The sequence below is a fragment of the Ooceraea biroi genome, chromosome 3 (genome assembly GCF_003672135.1).
Source record: "Ooceraea biroi isolate clonal line C1 chromosome 3, Obir_v5.4, whole genome shotgun sequence".
NCBI lineage: Eukaryota > Metazoa > Arthropoda > Insecta > Hymenoptera > Formicidae > Ooceraea > Ooceraea biroi.
In genome coordinates this window covers 5125401-5142182 of record NC_039508.1, presented here as the reverse complement: position 1 = coordinate 5142182, position 16782 = coordinate 5125401, and the positions used below count along the sequence as shown (strand labels likewise).

General features: G+C 39.5%; 1 protein-coding gene across 1 annotated transcript; it reads right to left on the bottom strand.

Moving 5' to 3' along the window:
* Nucleotides 1–3657: 3657 nt before the first annotated feature.
* Nucleotides 3658–16585, bottom strand: LOC105287562 (protein croquemort). Its single transcript, XM_011353213.3, has 10 exons — nt 16375–16585; nt 11619–11871; nt 9555–9721; nt 7656–7800; nt 7206–7412; nt 6745–6956; nt 6150–6627; nt 5815–5888; nt 5447–5669; nt 3658–5381 (listed from the first exon to the last, which is right to left on the bottom strand). Exons 2-10 carry the CDS (start codon nt 11730–11732, stop codon nt 5262–5264), a joined length of 1740 nt encoding a protein of 579 aa, XP_011351515.1. The 5' UTR covers nt 11733–11871; nt 16375–16585; the 3' UTR covers nt 3658–5261.
* Between the last annotated feature and the right edge of the window lie 197 nt (nt 16586–16782).

Below are 16782 nucleotides of genomic sequence, written 5' to 3'. Positions count from 1 at the left end.
CCGGCAAGTCTTATCGTTCGCTCGCGTTGACAGAGGCAATTCGCAGGTTGTCGCTCCGAGATGTCGATTTAACGCATTCATGAGCGATCGCTACCATGTGCGACGTCAGACTCGCGTAAAACATTTCATTTCATGTCGTAATCGTTCTGTTACATATTAAACGCGCCAGTAAACCGTTTACGCATATCTGTTTTCCGGAAGGAAGCGGGACTGTAACGATTGTTGTTCCGACAACGAAGGTAAACTCGCAGCCACCCTAAAACGAGAGAGAGAGAGAGCGAGTTTATTACGGTTAAACATGTACAACCGTAATTTACTCGGTAAGCACAGTTAATGAAACATTCAATCGCGTCCCTTGCGTGAACCTTGCGCGCTGTCTCAATTTCGGTTTCGTCGATATCTCTCGTTACACGAACGCCTAATGAGCAAAGTTTACACCATCCTCTCGGTGACGTTCGTGCGAGTCGCAAGACTCGCAAGCACGATCATTGTCCATTCGTGTGCAGGGTTGACACGACGGGTCAGCGATGTTAACGAGTTAATTAATTTCGCAAACGGACGTCATGGCATTTTTTGCAGAGGAACGGTTTATTTATTTAGTGGCGGAATTGCGGTGCCCTTTGTGCGATTTTCCTCGATGGCTGCGCCGTTTTCGCGAATGGCTGAGAACATCATCTCCCTGTAACGATTTCATCGGCATGTATAGGTAATGTTTGCCCGAGCTTTGCGCGGGTGATATAATAAGCCATTATGCGTCATTGATTACATACTCTCGCTCTCCATGTCTGATAGCGCACTCGCGATGGCGCAGTTAATTCCGAATCAGAAATAGAAGATACGCGTTTGTCCGTGCCTTCTCGTGGCCGACTTTCCGCGGCCGCCGGCCGGTCGGTTTTTAATATTCGCGATGCTCATCTTTAATCAGTCGATTAAAGATCGACACTTCCAGTTACGAGAAATGTTTGATTCCTACCCGGGAAAATATTATTATAAGCGAGCCATCAAATTTAATCATATTTTTTCGATCTTCCCGACATTTTTTCTCGAAACATCCAGGTCCAGGCTGACTCGCTCACTGCGGGTGACAATTTTTTGCCTCGTTTTAGGCATACGATCCTTCTCTCATCGTCTGGAAATATCGCGTGCTGTCTCTGGTTTGTGTTTCTGATAGGGATCGATAATTCTGCAATTTATGTTCCCGAAATTTTGTAGACCGCTTCGGCCACCTCGCTCTCCAAAACCGACGATGGGAGGTATGATGGAAGAATGGTTGTTTCCGCGAGACAATAGTGAACGCTGTCCTTTGTTCCACGGAACCGAGACTCTGCTTTCCGTCGTGTGTCGATCGGCTCGGGCACATCCGCTTTAAAAAGCGTTCCGGACGCGCGACAGGCAAGCGTGACAATTAGACGTTCCAATTTTCGTTCGTATGCTAATACCAGCGCAGATCTCGCTCGTAGGCGCGGATGAAACAAGGAGCGAGGTTGAACGAATCCGGGGAAGCCGAACAAATTTGCTCGGCGCGTTCTCCGAGCTTTCTCCGCAGACCGTGATAGACACGATAAAAGGTGAGTTTATCGACGTGAAAGATTCTAACGGGCAGAAACATACTTGGAAAAATGAAGTATTTCCTGCGCCGTTTCCTCCCGACATTTTTTAATCTCCTCCTGACGCGACTATGATTTCTCGCGTGCTTTCATACCTCGGGGATTAATGGAGTACGTGTTTTCTTTCGGAGATTCGATTGTATTGATGTGGAACATAACATAACGTTGCGATCTTTAACTATTGTGCAAACGCACCGCTATCGCGGTGCCAACGCGGACGATGGCAGTCAGGCCGCATTATTTTCAGACGTACGATTACTTTTATTATGCGTTATTATGCGGAGGCGATTAATGAAAACGCGGAGTATCCTGAAAATGCGCTTGTTTTCTCCGCTCTCGCACGCGCGTCGAACTCGCGGCTAGGATATCGCTCGCCATTGATCCTCGCCACATTGCGCGCGGCTGAATCCCGATTTTATTTATCATCGAAAATTCCGCCACTTGGCCGGAGCGGGCCGCAGTTGTAATTCTCGCTAGCAGCGTGTGTGTGTTCAACGGGTTTGTTGCGTATTCAACATGCAAAATCAACAATTGCGTATGCGCCGCTTTAAATACGGGGTGATTCTCTCCCCGTTTTTCTCTCCTGGCTGTCATTGAATTACGCGCGCGCGCGCGATTTGAACGACTCGGTTTACCCTGCGAGAAGCGAGAGGAAAAATGGAAAACGGCAAGAAAATCCACACGCGCGCGTGGAATATCGTCGTTTACCCCGCAATTGCGGCTTTTTGTTCTCGGGCACTACTTTTACGTGCGAGCACTTAGTCACCCATGGGAAATTGAATATCGATGGAGAAAACGTTTGGATGTTTTCGCGATTGTGCGGTGAGAGGTATTCGCGCGTTTGTAATACGAATCTATTAAAGATATTGTCTATTAATAATATAAATATTCTCTCTGATAACATTCGCTTACATTTGCCTTCGCGGTATCATTTGCAGCGTACGATAACTTTGCCAGCTCGTCAATAGGCGCGATAGCGGCTGCTGCTGCGCGTGCAACGCGAGTAAAGGCAGAAGGCGTGCTCCGATGTCCCGACGTCGCGTAAAAACATTTATCAGCAGCCGGAAAAAGAAGTTGCTCACGTTCCTCGTCCACGATCTCGATAGCGATATACATATGCACGTCATGATTGATGCGCAACTGGCCAGCCATTTAATTGATTTTACTTATCTTTATTGGGCAATTCGACACGATCTCTCCCAATAATATGATGGATAAATGTTGGGCAGATATTTCGGAGAAACGAATATTGTTGCAGAGTGGAATTGTGTCAAAAGTGTCACTTTGCGCTTTCATAAACGCGGCGCGTCTTGTTGCGCCTCATCGCGCATAAATGAATTTTGTAGCAGCTCCTGCTCTTTAGCAAGCCTGACCTTACGAGACGAAAGAGCGTATCCGCAGTCACGAGATTCCTCATGATCGATAGCGGGCGCAATAATACCTTCACGTGCCTCTATCAGTGCCAGTCTGCTCGCCGAGCTTCGATTATTTCTTATTGGCACATCGCTCGCGGTGGGCAGCGCACGTTCTCCAATTTTCTCGGTGACAATTAGCGTGTTCTTACTTGCGTATGACGCGGCAGATCCGTCGACTTGATCGGCACTGTACGAGTCGATGTTGCCGCTAAGGTTTAATACCGTCGCGTATGCTGCATTAATATATTATATTAATAATGAACGAAGCACGCGTAACGAGCGTTTTATTGCTCATTTTTGTTATTCGAAGCGTATAAATATATGTTTGCGCAAATAATATTAATAAAGAATTTGTAGTGGATTTGTGAGTGGAAAATATGAGAAATAAAAAGCAAAACGCTAAAAGAGTAGACGTGTCACATCATTTTTATTGATAATGCAGTGATCCGTGTTGACGGTGGACGATAGAGTTTCATGAGCGCGCAGTTGTTACCTGTTGGTGATAAAACGTCAGTTTGTTGGTGATAACGCGTCTAACAAAAGAACATGCATGATAAAGATAAAATAAATTTTATACAAGTGCTCATTTTGAAATTTCTCACTGTGAGAGGCAATAAAGTACAAAATCGTCGATGTAATCTTGTAAAAACAATAAGCTTTTATTAAAATATTAAAATATAATACAAGATCGCTCAATGTTTTGCAATATACCTTATATATCATCTGTATCTCGAATAAAAGATAAAAAAAAGAAAACATACAATATACTTTTACACGCCATTGCACTTGCGTAAGATAACGCTTAACGATATATAGAATTAATCTAAATATTTTATTGGCACTTACGAATGGCTGATTTTGTACAAATACGAAGAAAGTAATCCCGAAGTATATCACAAGCTGTGTCTTATGCGACTTATCTCACAATGAGGCATGGTAACGCAAAGGTATTGGCACGGTAACTTAACTCCGGTTCATGTCGCGCACGAAAAATGATAACGTGTCAACGTTGTTATCACGCCCAAGATGTAGATTTCGCTTGGTTACATAAGCGAGACGCGAGATTATCGCGGAGGAAATCACACGTTATCTCCGCGAGATTACGATATGCTCGGATCGGCCAAGGAACTTTTGCGTTAATTACTACAATAGCAAGGCACGCCACACAAACACTCTGCCACATCAGAATAGCGTGTTACATTATTCCGTAATAATAGCGTATTACGCGTATTCTGCAGCAGCACAGTTTACGGTATGTATATTACGCATTTCGTACATACGTGTATATATATATGTATATATATATGTATACTTAAATATCTTGACGGAATTCGTTGTAATATCGCGCATCTCAACGCAATTATGTATCTAAACGAGTCACTATAGATAACAATTATGTTTAATCTGAATGTTAGAGAGGAATAAATTCGGTTTCGTGCAGTGTATCTGTCACATATCTGTCATTACAAAGCTCTTTGTACTCTTTTCGCTGGATATACTTTTGTCAGTATTCGGCTCTCTACTGCGTACTCAATTATCGTGTCTAAAATTATCTTCGTTTTGGTGCTAATCGCGCGGCCATTAGCTCGCCTATGATAATATTTCGATATTTCACTATTGAATTAATATTAAAGTTAAATCTCTACAACGAAACATATCCAAAATGAGATTTATCTGCCTCCGCTTCATTAATTCGATCGAGGTTTTATTCATAAGCATAAGCGTGTAAAAACAGTCGGTCGGATCGGAAAAGCAAAGTAATTAAAAGTTTGTCGCAATTATCGATTTCATCAGTCTTAGCGTACCAAGCCGATATCGAAAACGACATTATTCAATCTATAACGATAAACGATACTACCTAACAATCACGGTGAGTCCACCGTCCGCGAAGCGCAAGTAAACGTGTAATCGACAAAATCTTGTACGTGTACGCGAAAAAGTACTCGCGCGAATCGTACGACGACACACACGTATACAACAATTCGAACTACTAAAAATCGTCTACGCCCGTACACGAGTAAAACATTTCGTTGGCACAGCTCTCAACATACATCCCTATCAACGATTCACAATTCAATGATCAATACAACTGGATCGAGACCGAAAGGCCAGGATTTTCAATCTTTCGACCTCTCTCTTCGATCTATGCTAAATTGATCTGCGATTTTTCTGGCGCCATTTACGCGTTTGTTCCGGAAACCAGATTCTCTTTGGGGCAAAAATCACTTGTCTAGTTTTTCTAGGGTTTCGCGTACAAGCGACGGTCGCTCCTGGCATTGCCGTCCTCGTTGCTACTTATTTTATCCATGTACACCATTTCCGTTTTCTTCTCGGGCGGATCGTTAAGCTGCTTTTGTTCCTGCGAAGCGCAGGTTCATTTAAAATGGTACTTTTGGTAAAAGAACATTTTGCGAGTGAACTTACTGCTGATATCTTGGGAAGTATAGGCTGTTTCCTCCAGATGTATAAGAGTACCACGGCGCCGATTAAACACAATCCAACGATCGCGATAGTGATACCGCCGCACAGCATCACGGTGGGAAGTGCCAGCAATTGTTTCAGTTTAGCCGCCATCTCCTCCGATACTCCGACTTTCAAGTTAAGCCACAGCATCGGCATGTAGATTTTCGGCACGTTCTTGTAGAGCCTGCGCGCAACACGTCACTCTCGTTAAACGCAATCGAGTAATCGGTCGGATGAGATCAACGCGATGTCTTTGTTGAACTATGATGCGTGCATCTTTTAGTTTAATCAGAGTCGTACACGTGTTTTATTGCTTGGAATGTACTTACGATACATATTTTGATGGCTGCAAAAGAATATTGACTTGCAATTGGGCTGTTACTTGTAAGGGGATCCCCGTCGTCTAAAATATCATTTAGCGTATACTTGCGGGGATAATCATTAAGTAGCTATTAATTACTATTATATTACTACTCGTATAAAAAATTGATACAAATTTGTGCAAGTAAATACGTGTCATTTTAACAGTGCATAAAAAGGTAATGGAATTATATGTATATAATGGAATAAAATTAGCACTTTTGCGAACAAACTAACAGATGGTCGTCATTTCTGTGGTTGGTCTCGACAGTTTCATTTAGATGAAATTATATTGATCACTTACGGGTTCCAGTGTGATCGCAAAGTCGTAGTCGCCATCGTTGGGATTCAGTCCTTCGATCTGATCGAGGATGCTGGGATCGGATCTGTGGAAGTGAGGTAAACTGACGAAGACTGGCGCGCCGAAGCGACACGTGCTCACATTTAACAGACCAGACGGCACGCACTCTCCGTTGCAGTAACAATTGCCCATGTTGACGACGTCCGGGTCGCCGTCGCGATACTCGTCCGTGTTCTCGGACGACTCATTTTCTGGCATAGAGTTGAAGGAACTTTGGGTGGTTGTGGTGAATCCCACAGCTTCGACCGAGTGCTCCGCCGCGAAAAAGTCCTCAGTGGTGGTAGTCTTTTCGAAAAATTTCGCTTGCTCGTGAGGGTAACGTCGCTTGGTAGCGTTGCCGAGGGTCTTCTTGTCCATGATGTATCGATAACCCTCGACACCCAGATAAGAAACCGTTTTCTCGTATTCGTAGACTATCGGTCTGAAAGATTATTAATTTAATACATTAATCATTAATGTATCTATTAATATTAATAGATACGAACAAAAGGTCTGCTATTCACGGTATCCTACAAAGGTAACAATATTTTTTACTCACCGACACAATTCTGTGCTGAAAAGAGTAATATCATCCTTCGTCCTGTCGGGCGGCCAAAATTCGCCCGCGCTGCCTTCGACGATGTTACATGGACTTTTGTAGAATTTGATCGCGTCGTTATAATTCCACTTCCTTAGGATTCCCAATTGGCTGATATCGTCCTCGCCTGTTTCCATATTAAAGTGCCCATCCAAGTCGGTGGTACCATTTCGCTACAAGTAATAAGATACTGCAGTTGATGCCTATTTGGATTGTTGAAGAGAAGCGACGATGTTTTGAAGCAAATGAACAAGGGCCATTGTGCGCGCATTCACAAAGCTCGCAATCGTAAAATCGTTCTCGAAGATGCATATTTAATACATCGCTTGCTTTTCTTTGTTCGCACGGACAGTTGAACGAGTCGCTAGGAAAAGAGAAAAAAAGAAAAATGACCAATCTTATTGTTAATATCTTGGACGTACCATGTAGAACCAGGCGAAGCGATCGTAAGGCGGCACGTCGTCGGATGCCATCATCTTGCCCATGGTGAACAAACTGTCGCTGTAGCCGGTGAACGTCAGCTCGTCCACTGTTTTATGGATGTGGATCGATCTGTCCGAGGAACCCAGGACGAGGGATAGAGTCGCCTGCCATTCCAATTCCCAGTCTCGGATCTTGTACGCCGCTGACTGCAAAGGACAACGTGAACAACGATATCAGACACTGTCACAGTCTTTGTTTCGTTTCGAAAGCGATCGCTTTCTATTTTTATCAAGGTAGGCAGAGGAGTGCAAGGAAAGAAGCACGACGGTGTTGATCTCTTGCAAGATTAATGATACGCCGATTGTTTTTCTTATCGTTTAATTTCAAGATTGACGATTCAGAATCAAATTTACTGCATTAAAGGTGCGATAAAGAGTAGAATAACTCACGCTAGCAACGGGATCCGGACAGGTGATGACATCGTTGAGACTCCCATTGCTGAGCTCCGCCTCGAAGTACCATAATCGCCGCTGCAGATAGCTGACAGTTTTGTTCTCATGATTAAATTTGATGTTGTCCTTTTGCCTTATCTCCCTGCAAATTGTAAATGTAGTTTAATTATTTATCTCCTGCTTTCCGTTTTTAAAAATAGACTGATTATTAAATGTGTTGATCGAATACGAGACTAACAAGAATTGGCTAACAAGAATTTAATCGTGTGAACAACCTCAACCCAATTCGTCGCCGGTTCTGAAGCCGATTATTCGACCGCGATTTAAACATCTGACCTACATGTTTTGCTTATTAGTATTAACGGCGCAATTGCTGTGTAGCCGGACCAACGGGACGTGTGCAATGTCGATCGTGCTTAATGCTCTTTTATTGCTAAAGACGCAATCTTTGTTGCGTAATTGCCGCGAGATTAACGACGGAAACGCGATAATGGAAGAAATATTTTGAAGGAGAAGAACACTATTCTGTGAGTAATAACATATTGAATAAAATAAAAAATCTTGACATATCTACATTTTAATTCCTAATCCTGTAATCTTTATTTATAATCGTCTCGTATTACGGATGTAAATCTCTGAATCGATTATTGTCGAGGAAGCAGTCTGTATAGCGTTATTTTTCAAAGAATAAATTTACACAAAATTATATATCATGTATACTTACATGAGATTCAATGAAATACGAAATACGAATACGAAATGTGAAGATGGTGATAATAATGGAAAACACCGATACCGATTATATTTAAATAATTATATTTAATTGGGCTGTCGTTGATATTTTGCGAAAACAAAATGCACAAGATAAACCAGTCGGACGAAAGACGCGAACTGGTAGGCGGGAGCGTATGTGGTTGGAGCGTTGACATTCGTTGTCACAACGACTTCACCGAGAGCAAGGAGAAAGTAATTAATTAGTCAATTACTCCGTGTAGTGCCGCCCACGCGTCGTGTACGACTGGTCCGAAACGTTTTATTGTTCATTAAGATGTCAATACAGCGAGGTTAACTATTTCTTCTTTATCGTCATGAAGTCTGTTATCGCGTCATAACGAGCTCGATTAGAATAATCTTATTTCCATTACATTGTAATTTCTTATGTGAGAAAGGAATGTCAAATCTCCTTGTGCTTTCTTACAAATATGGATTTCTTTAATTGTTATCTCGTGATTATGATAGCATAAAAATAAAACATATTTTTCACTGATTGCGGCAAAATCTGCTCCCCGCTACCTCTGACTTCAACAGAAATAAAAGTCTTTAAGGTTTTGTTGATTTATTTTTTGATGATGTATAATTTTATCGGTCAAGTTATTAGTAGTATCGTGAATTTAGTATTATGCAAATTGTTTTATTCCATTTTTCTCTTTTGATCTTTATTCGCCCATTTTTGTAAAAAGTAGTAGAAAACCTTATACATCATAATTTGAAATAGAAAAAAGAATACATTCATTTCATGGCACGTATCTAAGTTACAGAGAATGCGACACTTACGAGAAAATCTTATTCGCGAAAAATACGCTGATTCGTAATACATCAACAAATGAAATTGTTTGTAATTTCATTTTAACTACAATGGCATGTACGCTCTGATATTGCGCGACTTTGAAGATTCATACTTCCACTGTGCTCAGCCGACGGCATAATTGGGGAGAAACAATATTAAATCTGCGTAAATCGGATTTTTACGTCATTGGCGCAGTGAAAGTTGACCGTAGCCAATTGGATGCAAGCAATTGATCTTGACACCGTCGATATATTAAAGGTTCTTGTTTCGTTCTTATTTCAAGTATCGCGATCTCATTTCAGTCTCGTATCTCGGTGAAGGATACTTACCTAAAGCAGTAAGGGCCAACCTGGACGAAGCGTGGCTTTTTACCGGGTACTTCCAATTCCTCTGGATTGGTCCAGTTAAAAAAATATACCTGCATGAACATCGGTGGCAGACTGCTCGTGTCCTTCCACACATCGAAGCTCTTCGAAGTCGGCGACAGTGCCAAGCCCTGCGAACAAAAGGATTTCAATTCGTAAACAAGTGAGAGAGAGAGAGAGAGAGAGAGAGAGAGTTCACGTTGGGGACATCGATTATCGTTTTATGATTTAATGACCTCTCGCTAATCAATCCGAATACATAAGAATGCAGCAAATTATGCGAAATCATTTGCTTACAAAATCACAGCATTTCAGGTCACGTTCTGTGATTGAGGAATGCGTACAATAAATTGCGAATTTTTGCCCGAGCATAATTAAGATGATCACGAGAAGTTTTTCTTGATAAGTTATCACGAAAAACGGCTGTTAAATCTACTTGCTGCTATTCCTTGACGCTACGTTACGTATAATTATCTGTGTCGCTTCTGTATTTATGATTTTACGATGATGAAACGCATCGCCACATAGTTTTTTCACTCAATGATATCTCGCAAGGAAAATGTGAGTTTGATTACGGTGTTCGGAGAGCAAGATTACAAGATAATAAAATTACACGAAAGTACACGACGCAGTGATAGGAATCAGTTTAAAGCTGAAAGTTAACGATAATCTCAGATAAGGATTTACTCGTGCGGATGATTATCAATTTCCACATCGATGGAAATAGTTTTACGGGCAAGACTGAAAGACAGAGAAAAAAAGAGACAGAGTAAATGAGAGAGAGATAGACAACGTGACAGCGTGTCCTTATATCATTGTCAGCACTGAGACTAGTCGCGCGCGATCGTACGTGCTGGTGACGTGAACCATTCGCCATGCACGATACGTAGAGAAACGCCAATTAATGGGACAATCGGCCACTTTTCCAATCGGGTCGGGACTAGTGCCCAAGTAGCAAGACAAGTGTCCAGCCTCTAAAATATATAATATGTGGACCAGTTCAGCCCGAGTGATCTTGCTGAAAACGGACGCATGCAGTGTTCGCGAATTGCGGGACGCGCGATTTATTGCACCACTCGCTGTTTATCCTCAAATATCTGATAAGTGATTGATTTCATCGGAACTTGAAAGATTATATAAACTATTATAATAAACAGCCCTGGCAGGCTGCGTTTCGCTGTGCTAACGCAACGGCCAAATACAACAATGTAATGAGCATCAAAGTGCCGATAACCCAGAAAGGCTATCCGCGTATATCCACGGAGTGCAAATATTTTTAGCGGAATAATTCACGGACAATATGGCATTCTACATTCGTCGCGTGACCATGAGTTTATTATGCACGATTATAAAGGCGATTGATATTTATATACTGCCAGTTGTTACAATGACTAATGAGAAAAATTTTCTTAAGCAGATGCTCGAGAGAGAGAGAGAGAGAGAGAGAGAGAGAATCGATAATTAAAATGTTAACAGATGGTAATTATTAATATTTGATAGATGATAAATGTTAACAGAAGATTATATGTGATTGACTAAACGCTTCATGTAAAATGTTAATTATTTTATTAGAATAGGTTAATTAGAATATTTTAATGATTTTATTGATCGCTCGAGCAGTTTCGTTGCGATTCCATGTCTTCCGATTGTGATTTAATAATTGCATAATCTTAAGCATAATCTCAATACGTTGCATATTCTAAAACGGGCTTTTAGATTAGTCAAACTTATCAGGTAATAAATCGTGACCTAACTACGTGACAAGTCATGTTCCATGTCATTAAAATAACCGGAACCGGACATTCAGCGTCAATAATTCATCTTTTCCGAATTTGATTGATGAAAGCGAAAAAGTAAAATCACATATCGGAAGTAAATATTGCCGATAGAGCGCAATTTAACGCGAGACTCGAATCGTAGATTTCTCACAAGCTGCACACTCGCAAGTCTGTTTTATGAAAGAGACTTGATAAAATCGTGGAAAAATAAATTATTAATGTCAAATATGACGATAATTGTTGCACTCACTTTTTGAAGAATTTGGCGGAAAATCGTCGGCGACAAAAAGCAAAGGGATATGCCAAGTGCCACCAGCAACAAGCCAATAACACCAAGGCTAAGAGTCTTAGTCGTCGGTCTCATTGCGACGTAGAGCGTATCTTTGCATGCACTGGTCCTCGTTTGTTCAGCATGTGCACTCTCAACTTCAGTGAATTCTTCTACTGAGTCTTCTTCTACTTCTTTCACTGTCCTGTCTTGATGATGAGGCGCGCTTCGAAGTCTGGAAGATAAAACGTATCTAATCTATAGTCGAGGTTGTTTGCACGTGCATAGCGCGCCTGTGAAGCCGGGATTTTCTAGTCTAGCATATTGACGATTAGACTAGTGAATCGCGTGAGAGTCGCCACGAATATACACATGCTTAGCCAGCTTAGCTATGCACGTCTCAATTATGTTACATCTTCAGAGAGATCAGAGAGAGAGGGAATTTAGAAATTTCTCAAATGGGGACTTGAAACAAAAGAGCACTGAGTGAAGGACACTCATTGAACACACCGGACGAAGCTCAGTCTCGGATCAAAGTTCACGAGTCCGATATATTTCGAGGAAACCCCCTAGTGAGAAATCCTTGAGCCCTTTTCTTGTATCTGATTTGATCGTATTAAAAAAAAACCATTAAATAAGAGGGGAAGCGAGCTATCGCTCGGGACATTTTTTTTAAATTGATATTCGAATTGATATGCGCGATCGATATGAGTTGAATTATTTACATGTATTTTTTGCGTAAATGCACATTTAAATGATACAAGATTTACATAATGCAATGTTAATAAATGTATTCAAGCGTACTCAGGGAAAAAAATGGCAAACAAATCTTCGCTCAGCAAACTGTCACGTGCGACATGGCGATTTGGATTCATCAATATACGTGCACATCGTTAGTGAATCAATAGAATATTAAAGGCGGCTTTATCCATTATTCCTTTCACGTAATTGTGGTGGTATTCAACATTTTGACGTAATCAATGGTAAGAACAAACTGATCCATAACGAGAATATATGCGAGGATATAAAATATAGAAAATATGTATAACACACGCATAATTCGTTGTTTCAAATGTAAATGTAATATGACTGGTCAATAGCAAAATATATACTGTTAATATATGAACTATAAATGAACGTCTGTTCACAATAAACATGCTTCCGTTTGTTATCGGAAGAAATGTGACGCTGCAAAAAGCACCATTGAAATCAATTATATTAGGCGTTCAAATTATTAACATTGACACTGATCGTTGATGCGTAACGTCGGCGTGTATTATACTTTCATTACATTTTCTGAAGATTATTATTTGACAATGAATTTCGGTGTGTTAATACCTATATTAGATCTCTATTATTTTTAATTTAACCATACTCAACCATACTCAACGACTAAAGTACATGTTTCGCGTTAAGTACTAAGTGCAGTAAATTATAGACTGTTTGCTCAATTCATGATCTCCTTCGTTTCAAGTTTACTCAAATTACCGCGTAGCAATGTATAATTCATGTTGGCTATAATTGTACACTATACGATTTAATCAAAGCTTAGCAAACAATTAATGTTCATTTATATCGTATATCGTAAGAAATGGTCATTAAAATCTTATAGCGCTATGTGTCTTAAATCTTAGAAGGTAGATTTATCTAAACTTTTCGTTAAATTTAATATAATGGAGTCAAGTGTGTTTTGCATCCATTTTTTATTTAATATTTGCGTACTACCGTAGCACGAACTTGACGCTGAAAAAGTGTATAAAATTTTTCATATTGGAGAGCTCTCAATTATAATGTACAACGTAAGATATATAAAATTAATTCATTTTATATAGTGTTTTAATTTACCAAAAATACTATTTTCATAGATTTCATGGAACATTAGTGTGCATTAGTTTATAGTCTAGTTTATAATCTCTGTTTTTATCTCTTGATCTTGTCACTCGGTCACTTGTGTAACATAGATCGTAGATTAATTTTTAATTTTTACTCTCGCTTTAAGTATACGATTATGGAATGATGTGCATATTAATGTGTAATTAATACTGCCTTATAAAACCTACTTTTAAATCGCGTGAGATTAATTTCCTTGAAAATAATAATAAAAAGATAATCTGTGAGTCTGATTTTATAATTGACCACATAATTAAATCCGTTGCATGAAGTAAATTTATATACGAAAAATCTTTAGCGTAAAGTTAAGTTTAGCATAAAATTCTCTCTGACTAAGTGGAGACAATTAGACGCATGCACATTTTAACTGATGACAATCATTTATTGCGGCGAATGTGACACGTGTGTGAAGTTAGCCCCGCACTTTTTGAATTTCATCTTTTTCTTGATTGTGCTGAATTGTGCTACATTTGTGCCATATTGTGCCGCAAACCGCAATTCAATATCTCAAATCGTTTTCGAAAAAAAAATAAAAAACGAAAAATTTGGTAATCCCACACTTTTCGAATTTTGCTGACTTTTTTTATCATTCTCTTTCCATTTTACCTACTACTTTCGATAGTCGTTCATTTTTCTTGACTAGCATAATTCAGCACAATTTACTAAATTCGATTATGTACCATGGTTTGGACGGTATGGAGTTTTGCATTTTTCTATTCATAAACCCTAAGTTCCTATCAGCGACTGTTTTGCAAAATCCAGTAATCTGACGAAATTGTGTCATTAGAAAAAGTTGTTGTGCTCGTCGATCGCAATCTGGTACAACCGAAAAAAATTCGAAAATGTCAAATTTTTATTTCGCCCTCACCATTTTTTGGATAACTTTGACTAATCTTCACGATAATCCATGCTTCTTATGCATGTGTTTCGTAGATTTTGAGTAGCACAATCCAGCACAATTCGCAGAATTCGATTATCGATCGCCGTTCGTAAGTTATAAGAGTTTGAAATTTTCTATTCCTAAAAAACCGTTACACTTCAGTCCTAACTTTCTCTGTACTGCGATATCTAGCGGTCTGAGGAAATTTTGTCACTTGAAAAAGTTGTTGTGCTACTCTAGCACAATCCGGCACAAGTGAAAAAAATTCGAAAATGTCAAATTTTTTATTCACCCCCACCCCTTTTTCATTAATAATTATCGACTCTCAAATTAATTTCCGATTTTTATGCATGTCTCTCGTAGAGAATGAGTAGTACAACTCAGCACAACTCGCAGAAATTATATATTTGCCTTGCAATGTGATTTTATATGTTTTTTTAATCTATCTTTATGAATTTTTTTATCGAAACGGAATGAAATATTCAAATTTTTCCAACGGCACAACACGGTACAAGTCAACGCCAATTTGGAAAACAAATTTGAGCTTAATCGCGAAAAAGTGCGGGGCTACCAAATTTTTCGTTAATTTTTTTTCGAAAACGGTTTGAGATATTGAACTGCGGTTTGCGGCACAATATGGCACAAACGTAGCACAATTCAGCACAATCAAGAAAAAGATGAAATTCAAAAAGTGCGGGGCTAACTTCACACACGTGAATGTGACTCTCTTCGCATTATTAATATTGTTACGATGATTCGTAGCACGTCGTCTTTTTGATGTATGAACGACAGACATGCAGCTTTATTGGATAGTTCACTCCTTGTTGTACATCAATGCAACGATGCCTATTGCCTTTACCGTCGGTGCAATTGGTATCGCTTTAATTTATTATTTCCGACGACGAGGACTTTTCTATTAAATCAGTGAAATTGAAAAATTTCGTGCGTGCTTGTTGTGTTTGTTTCTCACTAAGAAATTGTCGAGAATTAAAAATCATATTCCATAGTGTAGTATAATTAAAGCCCAATGTCATAGCACAACATGAACACGAACGAGGATCGTACGAAAAATGATTGTCTGAATGCGACGGTCTTCCGAGAATCGTTGTCGATCCGAGACATTTTACAGTTTGGCAAATATCTTCTTACGAGTCTGATCACGTGAGATAATACCATGATTACAAATAAACATGTTTAAATTAAAAATGACCTTGTGATTTTTGCGATACGGCGAATCCAGAAGTGTTACGTCTACTTCAATTTACTTAATTATTCTACTATAATAGAGAATCTAAGGAAACCTCACGATTTCGTAAAAAATACAAACTGTGTACTAAAACTTAAAAGAAGAAAAAGAAGAACATTACGCAATTTAATGAGAGATTTAAAATAAGGAGTAACTTCTTATCGTGAATTGAAATTGTACCTTGTGAAAATTACGCGTTACGAACCATCAAGCGATAAGATTTGAATTAAAATTTTCTTAATGCATTAATTATATAACACGTGTGTGTGTATGTGTGATATAATTATCGAACGATTATTTTTCTCAATAAACAAGTTGGACTATATTCTGAAAATATGTAGTATGTTATTATACAAATTAGCTATTAACATATGTATGTATCGATCTCAATTATCAAGCAACTTAATTATAATCCTTAAGATCGCATGCTTGATCAAAATATGAAAATGAATGCGAATCTAGAAGTAATTATAATCTCAATAATTTAATGGTTGTTTATATATTACTAGTCATGTATAATCCGATGCATTATGATTTTTACTATGCGCATTTTATTATCCTGACTCTAAAAAATCAGAAAAATTAACTTGAAGATGAAACTGCTTTGATCCACGTGTTAAGAATATCTATCTATAAATCTATAATATCTATAAGCTAATTCAATTCGATTTTCAGCGCAGACGGTCGAATTTCGAAATAGTCGTAAAAAATATTGACCTCACCTCTGACTGTATGAACACCCGTCGAGGACCAAAGCTGTCGTTTCTTCTCAGCTGCAGAATATTAATATGCACACCGAGTCAGCTTCTCTAGTTGACCGTCGAATATTCGTTTAACTCTCCGGAATTGTCAGCCTGCTCTACCAGCGCGTATCTCCCTGATGCGTTTCTCCAACGGACGCGATTGTTACTGACGAGTACGGTGAATCAACAGGCTGTACATCTAATGTCTCTCCCCTCCACTTGGGGAGGATTTTCCTCCGGTCGTCTCTATCCCTTGTGCTCTCGTGACCGCGCCTCTTGTTTCATATCAGATAGCGCTCTCGCATGGCACCAACCCGGCGAATTAACCGCTGCGTGGAGTACACATGCGACCACGTGAGAAGCCTTTGGCTTTCTGACGATTTAAAT

What these genes read in the sequence shown, in the direction of transcription:
- LOC105287562 (XM_011353213.3), bottom strand. Translation starts at nt 11,732, where the DNA reads ATGAGACCGACGACTAAGACTCTTAGCCTTGGTGTTATTGGCTTGTTG. An exon ending in TTCAGCACAGAATTGTGTCG is followed by an intron (nt 6,628 to 6,744) that starts GTGAGTAAAAAA and finishes ATAATCTTTCAG; the next exon opens with ACCGATAGTCTACGAATACG. An exon ending in CAGCCATCAAAATATGTATC is followed by an intron (nt 5,670 to 5,814) that starts GTAAGTACATTC and finishes TGTTGCGCGCAG; the next exon opens with GCTCTACAAGAACGTGCCGA.